Below are 15,944 nucleotides of genomic sequence, written 5' to 3'. Positions count from 1 at the left end.
TAAGGATGTTGAATAAAACACCTATGTTTCCAAAGGTGAATTATCCAAACCCCCCAAAATTCCTCTCAACACATGGCTATGCTCCCCCACTACTTCTGCTCATGATCAGAGATGCACATATTGTGAGCTACTAAGGGACACGCTCAACTGATTAAGGTCAAACAACTGACAAGCAAATCTGTGGCATTGAGCAGAATTTTTTTTTTTGTAGCCCATATTTTATACCAAGACAAAACAATGTTAAGATCAGAAACCATGAGAGTCACTGCCTAGTACTGCATCAGGGCATTTATTATTATTATTATTATTATTAATTTTGTTGTTGTTGCTATTGGACTGGCAGAATTGTTAGAACATCGGACAAAGTACTTGGCAGCATTTCATCTATCTTTAAACACCGAGTTCAAATTCTACTGAAATTGACTTTGCCTTTCATCTTTTTGGAGTGGATAAAATAACCCCTAGTTGAGTATAGAGGTTGAAGTAACCAATGTAGATCCCTCCCCACAAATTTCAGGTCTTGTTCCTCTCATAGAAAGAATTATTATTACTCTTGTTCCAAATGCAATAAATTGCCATTAATTAAAAAAAAAAAAAATAGAATTCTCTTGGTGAAATAGGAAACCATTAAGGGTTGCATGTTGCATATCTGACCAAAATAAATTTTACATCTGGTACAAAAATATTGCCACTGTTTCCAAAGAGAAGCTGATATTTCTGGCAGAGAATTGACATTATGAAGAATTAGATTATGTTCTTTGACATTATTATATATTACACCGACCGATATTGAAGCAAGTGAATGTATTTGCCAAAACACATGCAATGCCAACTAAATGGGGTTTTTATTTTTCCTAAACATGTCTGGGCAGTTTTCCAGTGTGGCCAGAATTACTATTGTATAGTCCGGGAATTGTTATTGTATTTCAAAATGCATTGTTTGATAGTCATAGAAAGGTGTTTGTTGCGTGACTTGTGTAAAATAACCGTTTCTTTCTTTCTTTTGCTATTTGACAATATGATACACAATGGAGTTGTAGTTTCATACATTTTTACATGCAACACCATCATCATCATCATCATTACCATCACCAGCATCACTAAATGTTGCCACCAACTTGCACTAAGACCATCATTACCAAGAAACCCTCTGTTCTTTATGTGGTCACTCAACTTGCTAGAGATAGCAGTAAAAACTTCCCTCAAATCACTATCATCATCATCATCATTTAACATCTGCTTTCTATACTGGAATGGGTTGGACGGTTTGACAGGAGCTGGCTAGGTGGAAGACTGCACCATGTTTTGCTGTCTGTTTTGGCATGATTTTTATGGCTGGATGCCCTTCCTAACACCAACCACTGGGCAGAGTGGACTGAGTGCTTTTTATATGGCACCAGCACAGGCAAGGTCAGTTTTGGCATGGTTTTTTTTTTTTTTCTTTTTACAGCTGGATACCCTTCGAAACACTAACCACTTTACAGTGTGGACTGGATGCTATTTATGTGGTACCAACACCAGTGCTTTTTTATGTGGTACCAATACCAGTGCTTTTTTATGTGGTACCAACACCAGTGCTTTTTATGTGGTGCTAACACCAGTGCTGGTGCCTTTTACATGGCACCAGCAGAAGTGTTTTTTATGTGGCACCATCACTGGTACTTTTTGCATGGCACCATCACTGGCAGGGTCACCCGAGTAACTTGCAAGATAAATAAAATAAAATGGCTTATCATATATGTATATAAGTGTCTGTGTGTGCGTACATGCATGCGTGCACATCTGCTGTTACTTCTTATTACATTTAACATCATCTCTCAATCTTTAATCAAATCTTTCCCAGATTTACAATATCCTCTTCCTCATCCATCAGATCATATTCTTCACTCACTCATTTGGTTTCTCTCTCTCTGTCTTGCATTCGTAATGACATTCTATTATTGTTCTGTGGATGGAACCGGAGATGACTGTTATGCTTATCCGCGGGAGAGGTTACTTTGTGATGGGAGATGTCACAACAAGATCGCTGCGGCAGATAGTTCGGTGAAAAACTGATTTTATAGAATGGCAACAAGGAGGAGATGGAGCAGTGAGAATGTAAAAAGAAATCAAAACAACAAGAGGAGTTAAGAAGGAAAAAGTAGAAGTATAAGGCATAAAAGAGGAAGAAGTAGGTGGGGGTAGTTTTGAAGAAGAGGGGATAGCAAAAGAGGGCATACCAAAGGATAATAATGTGGGAGGCAGTAAGATGAAGTGGGAGGGGGCAAAGATGAAGTAGGGCTTTGTTGGTTAGTTCCAGGTCAGCTTGACTGAGCAGACCTATGATAAAAGGCGTCCCAGTCATGCCCATCCAGGTTTACTTTTATTTTTTTTTTTTAAGGCATGGAGTATCTAGAGCCACGTTTATCTAATGTATGCTAGCTATATTTGTCTTCCTAAGATGTTATGGTGTGATCCGAGAGAGATTTGGTTGCTATTTCTAGTGGACTGAATAGGTACGCAGAAAGTTCCCCCTCATTTGGCTTGATGAACCAGTAGCGAAAAAAAAAAAAAAGAAAAATTAAAATAAAAGTACATTAGATGCATTCATCCTTATAACAAACAGTCTATTATGAAAATCAATGCTGGAAAGTATAATAGGTTTCCACCATGGATATTTCATACCAATGCTACTGAGTGAAGAACTGTAAATTTCTGACGTGATAAAATCTAGGAGGGGAATAAATTATGATTTAGGGACATGAAGTGGAAACAACTTTGAAACACACACAAAGACTAGAAATAATGTAGAGAAGATATTAATGGTTCAATTAGCATATTTTTGATTGTTGGTAGTGTTGTTGTTTATTCCCAGGTCAGTTCTGACAAAGCAAAGTTATGAAGAAAGGCATTCTAACCATGACCATCCCATCTTTTCCAATGTAGTTGATCTTGGAGTTTATTATCCAATGTAGTCTTGAGAAGTTAGTATATGATTTGAGAGGGAGAGATTTTTGGCTGCTATTTCTAACAGGCAAGATTGACCATGTAGAGGCTCCAACTTCCCCTTCCATTAGAATGCTTCTGAAGCAAGTATGTTTATCCACAGCTCAGCCATGGCAAAGCAGAGTTATAAAATGAAAGCCATTCTAGTCATGACCATCTCATCTTTTCCAACATAGTTGATCTCAGACTTTATTATCCAATGCAGTCTTGAGAAGCTAATATATGATTTGAGAGAGAGAGCGAGAGATTTTTTTTGGCTGCTATTTCTAACAGGCATAAGTGGCCATGTAGAGAGGCTCCAGCTTCCCCTTCAATTAGCATGCTTCTGAGGCAAGCATATGTACTGACTTTGTGATATCAATTTATTCCAGCATATTCTGGAATTCAATTTGTTTGATTTCTATTTTTGAGATGGAAATGGAATAGCATTAAATAAATGCATAAATAAATGTCTCGGATAGTTAAGTGTGGTCTGTTGCTTTGTTGCTATGGAAACAAAACTAAAATCTATATGCTGCCTAAATTTCAGAGACGCACTATTATTATTAATTCCTCTGGAATGACTTCCCAGGCTATTATTCTTGCTTTTTTTCCATTTTTTTTTTTTCGTTTTTTTTGGAGGGTGGAGGATTCTATTTTGTTTTATAAAGCACCATGTTTCAAATGTAGCCTAATAGGAAAAGAAATCATAGGAGCCCTTGGGCTATGCTAAGTAAGGAGGCAGGGCGGTGTTTATTTATTTATTTATTTTGGGTTTTTTTCAATACTAGCCTAAGGACATGCACATAAATAAATATGACTAATTCAGCATCAGATGGCGAATGGTAGGGAAGAAAAACAAAGCAAAACAAAAACAACAAAACAAGCTGCTTAAAAATGTATGAGAACAGAAAACATTAAGTTAACAGGTTGAAAAGTCATTCTGTTTCTATCAATAAATGTTAAATGCGATCTGTATTCTGAAATGTTCGTTTGGGCTTTTAAGGATGGAAACATCTTGGCTGGCTAAAAGGTTTTAATGTTGATCTGTTGTAGAAGTCACAGTAAATAAAACTGATTAAAGGTGAAGGTGATTCACATTTTCCAGACTGAAAAAAAGTCAAGATGGTCTGATCTTAGGTTCAATCATACTAGATATTAGTCAATATCTAAGTGATAATAATAGAGGTTATAGAGTACATACGCTTCACACTCATCTAGATTGCTATGAGTTAAAAATAAACTTGATTACAGGTCATCACAGTACACATATGGATGATAGAAACTAGATAAACCAATGAGGGAATTCTATCAGGCTACTTAATAAAAATAGCAACTAAACCACATCCTGTCATCTTTTAAACAAAAGGGATACATTATATGATGTAGTCCCAGATACATTGTGCCTAAAATAAATTTTATGATGGTAACTGTTAGAATAACTTTGGTCATAGGTTTGTTTAGTCAGGGAAGATTTCAAGCACAACTAAAACTGTTATATACTATGTACATATACAATAAACCACACCCTGTCATCTTTTAAACAAAAGGGATACATTATATAATGTAGTCCCAGATACACTGTACCTAAAATAAATTGTATAATGGTAACTATTATAATAGCTTTGATTATAAGTTTGTTTAGTCAAGGCAGATTTCAGGCACTACAACTAAAAGTAATGTTATAAACTATGTACATATACAATACATTGTATTGAATATGAATTGAATACAATCACATTACTGTAATCATGCTCTCTCTCACATACACCACAGACAAATACATAAAATTACATCACATGTACACCTAAAACCACAACCTTACACATTTATATAAACACACACACACACACACACACACACACAAATACATGTACCTAAATTACACATGAGTAATACCTTCAACCATATATATAAAAATACACCACCTCTCACACACTCAAAAATCCTGCAAATACACCACAAGTATGTAAACACATATAGGCACACACCTGTATAAACATTCTGTTCAGATTTCAATTGTAATTAAAATCAAATTTCCATAAAGGGGAAGCACCTTGAACAAGTGTCTTCTACTATAACTTTGGACTAACTCATGCCTTGTCAGTCAATTTGGTATCATCATCATCATCGTTTAAAGCAGTGGTTCCCAAACTTTTATGGGCTACTGCCCCCTTGTCACTCAGGCTACATTATTATGCCCCCATCCCAACTAACCATCACAAACATAAACCTCTTTCTGAAGCAAATTCAAAGCAACTGTATTTCACAAATAAAACTTAACTTAATGAACCCATTATTTTGTTGTTTTTACATGCCTTAATTTTTGCATGAATCGCTACCCCATTATCACCCCAATTTTTACATGAATTTCTACGCCATTATTGCCCCACTTTTCTTCAATGCCCCCTAGGAACTTTCCACCGCTCACTTTGGGAACCACTGGTTTAAAGTCTGCATGGGTTGGACGGTTTGACATAGAGTTGGCCTGCACGGAGCTGTCTGGATGGCAATTGTCTGTTGTGGCATGGTTTCTATGACCGGATACCCTTCCTAATGCCAACCACTTAACAGAGTGCTGGGTGCATTTATGCAGCACCAACACTTGAAAGGACACGCTTATATGTGTGGAAGACAGCGATATTACTTAACTCTGCGTGTCTAATCAAGTGCAGCAAATCACCACATCTCCCAGTCCTGTGTCATTTCCTCAGTGAGGCCCAGCATCTGAAGATCCTTTCTCACCACCTTGTCTTATGTTGTCCTGAGTCTACCCTTTCCACATGTTCCCACCACAATTAGAGCTCAACACTTCTTTATGCAGCTGTTCTCCTCCATATGCACCGCATGACCCAACCAGAGCAGTCATATATGAATGTATATCAACATGCAAAAATATAATACATATAGGTATACACCCAACATGTGCTCAATGTCCATGGAGATAGAATTAAGATGTTGATGCTAAAACTGCAGCTTATGGTGATGATGTTTCTTTAAATAAAGCAACAGAAAAAAGAATGGTAAATTTTCAGAACAGAAGAAAAATTCTCTGAGATCTGGAAGGACACATACTAATGACTCATAACCTCATTTTTGTGTTGGAGATTAAGCTACACTAGAATTTTGATGTTTAATTTCCCCAAACAACTTCCAGTAACGTTTTCTGTATCTTTTAGCTAGGATTGAGGTAAAAAAAATTTTTTTTTAGTTTATGACGATCCACAGTGTGTCAACACTGCAATTCACTGTTACACCAGACAAACGAAAATGACTGACTAGATTAAAGATTAGGATTATCAGTTTGATTCATTGAAATCCTCTGAAGTGCAAGATTAGCTGTGTGGTTAAGAAGTTCACTTAGTTATCGCATTGTTCTGGGTACAATCCTGCTGCATGGCGCCTTAGGCACGTGTCTTCTGATATAGCTTTGGATTGACCAATACCCTGTATGTAGAAATTGGTAGATAGAAACTATACAGAAACTTATTGAATACATAAGTATGGGTGTATCTTTTGCTGATGTAAATTGGCAAAGGAGATAAATATCAATACAAAATGCAAAAATGTTCTTTGAATAAAGTCATACGTGCAAAAAAAAAAGAAAAAAATATGTCTGTTGCACCAAATTACAGATATTCTCTTGCTACTCTCACAACCAGAAATTCAGTGAAATGGTGATTAGTTTATTGGAAACCTGTAATTAATGATGCTTTTGTTCACAGACTGTGATGTAATAGTTCAGTAGTCAACTACAATGACCTAACAACTGCCAAAAAGTATATAAATAAAAAGAAAGAGAAAGAAATGAAGAAATAAGCAGAAAAAGATACTTAATCCTTTAGTGTTTCAACCAGCCGTATCTGGCCAAAATATTCTACGTTTTATCTTCTAACTGGTCAGATATGGTCTTTCATAGCTACCTAACAGTGTTATTTTAAAAATAAAATAATCACATCATTGAAATCTCAAAGCCATGAAATAATGCATGATTAATCTAGAATGGTGTGAATACATAAACTTTACATTTGATAGAATAATCTGAGTGCTAAAGGGTTAAAGTTATCATGTTCATCCGCTGATGATCAAAGAAGGCAATGACTTCTGCCATATGCAATGTTCCCTTTAATTATTTCCTGTGTGAATCTTTTACTTGTTTTGGCCATTAGACTGTGGCCATGCTGGGGCACTACCTTGAAGAATTGTCTGTCAAATGAATCAATCCCGAAGATGTTCTTGCAATATCAACTACACTAAACCCAAATATGTGTTCTATTCATGACTGGTTTCTTATTTGTTCATTTAATACATTAATATAAAACAAGAATTAAGCACAAAGTCTCTCTTAATCAATTGTAATCTTACAATTCTTTTTTTCTTTTTTCTATTCCAGACTATAAAAGTAGAAAATACACCAATCAAAATATAGTGAAGCTGTCTGGAGAGAGAAAAGATCCTTAGTGTTCAACCCTGTGACAGCAGAAAGCAGATATATCCAAAATTCCATTACCCTTATCTGTGGAAAGTAGTTTTATAAACCAATCCAGCGTTCTTTGTGGAATGTCATGTTTGAAGCTATTTTCTGTTGAGATAAGTCAAGTATGACTTACAGAAAGTATCAATTTTATTTTTTTGGTAGATAATTAACATCATTGCTGGAAGAACCATAATGTTTAATTCCTCAGTGAAATGGTTAATAAATAGATGCTCTATGACAGCTGAGAGTGTTGGGCTACTGAGAGGTCAACATTTTGTCTGTTCTTCCAGGTAGTGAGCAATGTCTATGGGAAAATAGAGGAAGCAGTTCTATGACTTTAGAAAACCTTCTTCCAAGATTGGCGAGTCTAATGTTGAAGATGTCTAACCTGAAAAATCTACAGAAAAATCAAGGGCCAAGAGAGAATCATGATTTTGGTCTGAACACTTGCACCAAAGGGTCATATGGTGGTCATAGTGGTGGTGGTGGTGTTGCTTTGCCTCACAAAAAGTTCTGACCAATCAGACCTCTGGTCAAGACATTTCAGCCTCAGTCATCCCATCATTACAGAAATGTACTTGCAAAGCAAGTGTTTTGATCTAAGATCACATGCAGAGTCTAAAGTGATTGCAGCATGGAAGATAAAAGATAACCATTCAGAAACACAGGAAGACTCTTAACTTCACTTAAATATTTATTTGTAATATGGTGTTGAAATTTTTGCCAGCGAACAGGTTGCAGTTTTGAGTGGTGAAAATTTTGTCATCCAATTACAAATAAATGTTTAACCCTTAGGAGATGACAGAGCCAATCTAGCGTCTGAAAAGTCAAATGGCAAAGATTGTATTAGTTCATTCAATTTCCTACAACAATATGTATAGTTTTAAATATGTAAAGTAATTACTTTATTTTTTATAATTTTTAAAAAAATAAGTGCATGCATACTGTAGGGCTTGTGAAAAGGGATCAGTCTTCTTGGCACTGAAACTCCAAGCAAGGCTCCGTCTCCAAAGGGTTAAGTAAAGTTAATGGTCTTTGTGTGTTTCTGAATAGTTAATTTATATCTTCCACACTACAATTACGTTCTATCATTTATATTTTTCACACAATGTATTTGAAACTACCATACACATTCTAATGTGTCTTCTTAGCATGTTGTAGAAGGCATCTAAAATAGTTGCTATCAGAAATGGTATGTAGTTGCAAAACACTGCATCAAAAAGTCCCATATAAGCCAAGTCAACATGAAAAAGCAGATGCAAAAAGCAATGTTGATGTACCTAGCACTACATTATCCCATATATTTTGCCTTTTCTTAAAACTTGTGATTTGAAGGATGTTTGGTTACTACTTCTTGCAGGTTGAATGATCATGTAGAGGCTCTGTAGTTGGATCTTGGTGGTGTTGAACCCATGTGGGAAGACCTGCTACACAAACTAAAAGCACCTAAAGACCAGGTGGTGATGCTAAACTGAGAAATATGTGAGGCCTGTCACTGAAATTGGTTTTACCAGTCATGACAGAATGCTAATCTTCATAGTTCATGTTCTGGTAGTTGATTGCAATTTATTATTAATGTATAGTTCTACATTTTAGAGACTGGTTATTTCAATTTCCTCAGCAACTACAATCAATGGGCACTTCTGTTGTAATAAATCAGTGCAGAGTTAGACATATAATATAACACAGATTTGATATATATGTATATGTATATAATCTACAAGTGCTAAAAGCTCCATTGACAGCAATCACAGCATGATCAATATATTACACCCAACAGACAGAATCACTTGAACTATGGAAGAACATAAAACACAGGAGGCCAACAAAGTGATGTAAACATAGCTGTTTAGTTTGCAATCATGCAGTTCCAGGTTTGATACCACCAACTGGCACTCTGGCAAGTTGTCCTCTGCTATAGCTTTATGTTGACCCATGCATTGTAAGTGAAGATTTTTGCAAGAACATTGCAGTTGGCCACCAACATGGAAACAAGGACGTTAAATGATGATGATGGTGATGATGACACAATGTCATTCTAGATAGGGTTTGAATAAAAGACAACCTGGTAGGGTTTAACAAACATATCATCCAGTTTACCACAAGTTACCATTCTCAGATCATTTGATTGGTAATTTAGAGAACTGAGACTGACAGAAATGATTTCACTGCTGAATGGTGCAATGAAATACCTGCAGTGGATTTGAACCCACGACATATTGGTTGTCCAATTATCATATCCGTTCAATTATTTCATATTTATTATAACCAGTAATGTTGAAGATGGGTTGATTTTTGCATAGATCAAAATTTGAGGTTTGTGCCAGTTGTGGGTGAAATAGCAGAATATGACCCTATGGATATTAACATATAGGATTTGGAGAAGGGCTGGCTCCTTGACATATGTCACACAGGCCCACCAATATGTGGACATGCTCAGATGTCACATTAACCAGTTTCCTTACTTAATGGTTAAATTGGCCCCATGCCTCAAGGGTAAGCTTGGAAGAGTAGGAGCCTGGCTCAATTAACTGCAAATATACTGGCAAAAGGTAACATGAAACTACTTATGTATCTATTGTTCCTAAGAAAAATCATGCATCTTCAGACTTTGGCATGGAAATCCATAATCACCAATGCCTGTAAAACAAACCTGGTACACAGAGGGAGGACTTATCCTTGACACACTATTATGAAGATGATATCTAACATTACAAAACACTTTTTCTTATGAGAAGGGTCACATCTTCAGGTAAGTTTTGTTATGTGCAGAGAAGAAATGTAAATCAGTCACCCAATAAATAATATAACACACTTCCCAAAGTAGTGAGTGCTTTATTTGCTTCTATTCCACAGATATTTTTATCTATAACATAACCCCTAAACAGAACCAGTGTGATACTCATTTTGTTTGACAAGATAGGATTTTTTTATACAACTTTACTTCATCCAATGAACTTCCATGCAGTTTCCAAGTGCCACATGATGGCAATAATGATAATCGTGGTGATAATGATGATGACTGCTGTAAGAGGTCATTGGCCACCTACTAAGGTCAATTAGAGGGTGTTGTTGTTGGCACTCCATCGCTTACGATGTTGAGGGTTCCAGTTGATCCGATCAACGGAACAGCCTGCTCGTGAAATTAACGTGCAAGTGGCTGAGCACTCCACAGACACGTGTACCCTTAACGTAGTTCTCGGGGATATTCAGCGTGACACAGTGTGACAAGGCTGACCCTTTGAATTACAGGCACAACAGAAACAGGAAGAAAGAGTGAGAGAAAGTTGTGGTGAAAGAGTACAGCAGGGTTCGCCACCATCCCCTGCCGGAGCCTTGTGGAGCTTTAGGTGTTTTTGCTCAATAAACACTCACAACGCCTGGTCTGGGAATCGAAACCATGATCCTATGACTGCGAGTCCACTGCCCTAACCACAGGGCCATTGCGCCTCCAGAGGGTGTAATTAATGAAAACAAAAAAACATATATAAAGAGCAGTCTGATCTTTAAAGAAACAAAGTACAGAAGTACAGGGCATTTTATTTCTAGCTACTCAGATAGGGGTAAGGCTAGGCAGCCACTAAATATCAATAGCTATGTGGTCACTCGACCAGCTAGAAATAGCAGTCAAATTTTCCCTTAAATCATATCTCACTGTTTTACAAATGGATATGTTGGATAGTGTAATCATAGGTTCCAGTACATATGGGAACCCCCCCCCCCAAAAAAAAAAAACCCAGGTAGAATACCCTTAATCACAGAACTATTCAGTCAGGGTTGACTTGAAGCTAAGTAACAACAACATTATTAATCCCTCATCACAAGCCAAGGAGCAGAGCCACTTATGTAAACTTGTCACTTTCTATTCTATTTCATCACAGAGATTAACTTGGTGTTTGAAACCTGGTTTATAATAATGCTGATGATGATCATCATCATGCTAATGACGATAAAGACCACAACAGTGTTGATGATGATGATTGTAAAACACAAAACAAGTTATAGAAGCCAAATGGTCAATCAAAAACGTTGAACTATTTTAGCAAAGATATACAGATTCTTTCAGTTAATTTTATTCAAGTTTTAGTTCCCTCATTTTCCCTATTCATCTGTTCCTATAACTTTCCCTAATTTTTGTTGATATTAAGCTTTTTCATTAAAAAAAATTATAATGACTGATATATAATGAAATAATTTTGTCATTATTAATCTGCTTTGTGAAACAAATTAATGTGATATTTTGATGGAAGGTTTTAATTTAAATCCTTTTAAAACAGGAAGTTTTTACCATAAAACAGGGCAGTCTCAAGCAGGTTGATATCAAGGGGTTAAGACGTTCAGTATGTAAATTGTAACTTTAAGAATAAACATGAATAATTAGATGAAGAATGACTCTCAAGGGTTTCATTAAATATCAGTGATTATTTCTTTAACGAAAAAGCTTAATATCAATAAAAATTAGGAAAAGTTATGGGAACAGATGAATAGAGAAAATAAGGGAACTAAAATTATTGAATAAAGTTTCAGTAAAGAAATTTCACTAATTAAGAGAAATTATAAAATCAATATAACAAATATTCCATTTCATTTACCCAGGTAAAATGTTATGTGGTAATTACTATAATAAAATACTCGTTAATGATGAGCTTAATGAGAGAGCTGCTATGTTATTACTCAACCTGGTAGAAATAACAGTTAAATCTCTCTCAAATTACATTCTACCCTACCGTTTTCGAAGAGAACACATTGGAGAATGTTATTCTGGTGGTGTCCACTCCAAACTAACAAACAAAACAACTATATAATATAATATATAACACCCAAAATGTTCAGCTGCCATAGAGTCCAAGTCACAATCAATTTGTTTCACAGTGAACACACTCGTTGCCTCAGACACTTGGTGAAGAGTATCCTTAGAGGGAACCAGGCAGGTTGAAATGACTGGGAAGCAGACATGCTACTACAATGCTGACAGTGTCTGATGACACCTGCCTCATGGCTCCCAACCCGGAGAATAAAGTTAGAGTGGACACAGGTGGAATACCTTGGATTGTAAGTCAGCTCGACCAGGGCAGACTTGGTGTTAGGTACTGACTCCTTAAACAGTAATTTGGTGAGAAACACACGGTCGGTGTTTCAAACTTATTATAAAGCACCGTATTTACATTTACATACTCTCTTTTACTCTTTTACTTGTTTTAGTCATTTGACTGCGGCCATGCTGGAACACTGCCTTTAGTCGTGCAAATCGACCCCAGGACTTATTCTTTGTAAGCCTAGTACTTATTCTATCGGTCTCTTTTGCCGAACCGCTAAGTTACGGGGATGTAAACACACCAGCATCGGTTGTCAAGTGATGTTGGGGGGACAAACATAGACACACAAACATATATACACACACATAGATATATACATATATACGACAGGCTTCTTTCAGTTTCCGTCTACCAAATCCACTCACAAGGCTTTGGTTGGCCCGAGGCTATAGTAGAAGACACTTGCCCAAGGTGCCACGCAGTGGGAATGAACCTGGAATCATGTGGTTGGTAAGCAAGCTACTTACCACACAGCCACTCCTGCATGTGTATATACTGCACTGTTTTTATATTTCATTTCAACCGAGAAAAAAAACAAACCCCTAGGTTTGTGACTTACATATGGAACAGAAATAAAACTGTGAAGGGAAAAAAAAAATTCTGTACCAAAATTTAACACTAAAGGTACAACTTATGCACCAGTGCAACTTAAGCACAAGTAAATATGGTATATCTAATTAGTTGAACACCTGTGAGAGTTTAGTGTGAGAAAAGAAAACAAATAAAAATCACTATGCATCTTTGAATGGCTCACCTATCAAAACAAGGATGATGCATAAATTTTAGTAATTTCCAGTATGTTACTAGTATTATATTATTATATATAACAACAATCATTGTACCGTAACAGATTCTAAAAAAAAAAAATTAAAAAGAGACAAAAAAAACTTTTTCTTTTTGTTTTCTGTGTTATATTGAACTTCATACAATATTTAGAAGAGGTAGATTTTCTTTACAAGAATTTTTGCTTTTTTTAAAAAATTTCTTTTATATATTTTTTTTTACTTGTGTTAGAACAGCAGGTGAGTAGTGTCTAAGAATACACCAATTCATGTGAGAGCAGAAAATACATTCCTGCAAACATAAGTATTATTATTAGAGTCTGTTGAACAGCCTGGGTTTATATTACTTCCAACACATCCACCCCTCACTGCACCATTCAAAAAAAGGGTGAAGGTGGCAGCAGTGAATTGGTGGTGGTGGTGGTGGTGGTGATTAATAAAAATATAGATAATATTTGGCTGAAGTTTGGTCAAGTAGGTGTGTCGTGTGATATGGTGGGAGGGGGGTGACACATGATCAAATAAAGTAAAAACAAACAAACAAACCAACAAACAACAGTCCTCAGGAAATAAATACACATGGGATTGCTTACATCTAAATCCAAAAAAAATTAATTAATCAGCTTAATGAAACTAATCAACTTAATTCCTTGAAACAAAAGGAGAGAGAGAGAGAGAGAGAGAGAAAGTAAAAGAGAAAGAGACAAAACAACATACTTCATGTTTAAATAGCTCGAATATCTGCGTTTTCCACTGCCACGTTCCAAGTGATCTGCACTCCATCTTCTCAGGACAGTTAAGGTATGCATACATAAGCCATGCACACACGAGCACAGCGGAATAAAGATTAACTTGGTAGGATCACTGCTGTGTCTGTGAGCAGCATGTCACACACAGTGAAGAGGAGAAAGTAAAGAACTAACAAACAAAACAACTATATAATATAATATAATATAATATATAAACCACCCAAAATGCTCAGTTGCTGTAGAGTCCTAGTCACAATCAAACTAGATAGATATTGGCAGATCAGGAGAAATTTATATAAAGGAAAAAAAAAAATTTGAATAAATAATAATAATAATAATAATAATAATAATGATGATACAGAAAAAAAAAAAGAAAGCGAATAACAGATGCAAAAATTGATGCTGGTGGTGGTGGTGGTGGTGGTGGGGATGGAGTTTTCAGGAAGTAGTGGTAGTAGTGATAGTATAGAGAAAAAAAAATTGGCATTGTTGTTGCTACTGCTGTGATGATAATGATGATGATGATGTATAAAACACACAAGTATATATATAAAAAAAGTATTACTGGTAGTAGTAGTGGTGGTGATGCTAGCTGTTATGATGGTAGTATTGATGATGGTGGTGGTGGTGGTGGTGGTGGTGGTGGTGATGCTAGCTGTTATGATGGTAGTATTGATGGTGGTGGTGGTGGAGGTGATGGTTATAGTGCTGGAGATGATGATGGTGGTGCTACAGGTGCTGCTGCTACTGCTGCTGCTGCAGCTAGCAGGGATTATGGTAGTGGTGATGATGATGATGATGATGATGATATAGTGCTGGAGAAATTGATGGAGATGGTAGTGGTGGTAGTGGAGTAAGTAGTGATTGTGGTATTGATATTTAACCCTAGGTTAGCTCATCAAACAGACCCATGATCAATGATTCTAGCCATGACCACCCCCACTTTCTAGAAGTATTCAAGACTTCATGTATGCTTTCTATGGTCAAAATAGTGGGATATGATGAGAGGGAGATTTAACTGCTATTTCTAGCAAGTTGATAGAATCCATCACAATGGTGGTGTCAGCAGTGGTGATGATAGTGGTAGCATTGGTGATGGTGCTAGTGTTGGTAGTGGTGGTGTTGTCAATGATGGCTGTGGTGGCTGTAGTAGCAGTGGTGGCTGTAGTAGCAGTGGTAATGTTGGCAATAGTGGTGGTGTTGGTGATAGTAGTGGCTGTGCTGGTGATGGAGGTGGTGGTAGGTGATGGTGGTGGTGGTGGTCGTGTTGGTGATGGTGGTAGAATTAAAGGTGGTGGTAGTGTTGGCGGTGGTGGTGGTGTTGGTGATGGTAGAATTAGTGTTGTTGTTGTTGTTGTTGGTGGTGGTAGTACTAGTGTTGTTGCTGAAGGTAGTAGTGGTAGTGTTATGATGGTGGTGGTGTTAAAGGTGGTGGTGGTGTGATGAGTACTATGTGAGATTCTCTCTTTCTCTTTGCAACCCCCCCTCTATCTATCTATCTATCTATCTATCTATCTCTGCAGGAGGAGGAGAAGGAGGCAACCATAATGGTAAGGACGGTTGGTGGTTAATGGCACAGCAAGTGGCACTGATGGTTAATGGTTTACAAGTGTCAAGGCAGCAACCCTCCTTAGAACAGCATTTTCTTATTGTGGGTAGCAGGTGGGGGTGGGGGTGGAAGTTAAAAGAACATTCAGAGTGATACCAGTGGTATGGTGGTACTTAACATCATGATGATGGTGCTGGTGGTGATGATGATGACAATGATGATGATGATGGTGGTGATGGTGATGACAATGATGATGATGGTGGTTGTGGTGGTGGTGAGGGTGATGCTGGTAGTATAAGGGGAAAAAAGGGGCTGACCCCCCCCCCC

General features: G+C 36.8%; 1 protein-coding gene and 1 long non-coding RNA gene across 2 annotated transcripts in view; one reads left to right on the top strand and one right to left on the bottom strand.

Moving 5' to 3' along the window:
* Positions 1-10,258, top strand: part of LOC106877884 (uncharacterized) — a 29,038-nt gene extending 18,780 nt beyond the window's left edge. Inside the window, exon 2 of the long non-coding RNA XR_001410429.2 lies at positions 7,358-10,258. This is a non-coding gene — a long non-coding RNA (uncharacterized LOC106877884). The remainder of the gene's footprint in view (positions 1-7,357) is intronic.
* LOC106877366 (PTB domain-containing engulfment adapter protein 1) overlaps positions 1-14,189 on the bottom strand; it is an 85,792-nt gene extending 71,603 nt beyond the window's left edge. The window contains exon 1 of the mRNA XM_052974128.1: positions 14,037-14,189. Within this exon, the coding sequence (XP_052830088.1) occupies positions 14,037-14,128 (92 nt within the window). The 5' untranslated portion in view covers positions 14,129-14,189. The remainder of the gene's footprint in view (positions 1-14,036) is intronic.
* Between the last annotated feature and the right edge of the window lie 1,755 nt (positions 14,190-15,944).

Source organism: Octopus bimaculoides, chromosome 17, assembly GCF_001194135.2.
Source record: "Octopus bimaculoides isolate UCB-OBI-ISO-001 chromosome 17, ASM119413v2, whole genome shotgun sequence".
Classification (NCBI taxonomy): Eukaryota; Metazoa; Mollusca; class Cephalopoda; order Octopoda; family Octopodidae; genus Octopus; species Octopus bimaculoides.
The sequence above is the reverse complement of the archived record's forward strand: the minus strand, read 5'-3'. Positions and strand labels throughout refer to the sequence as shown.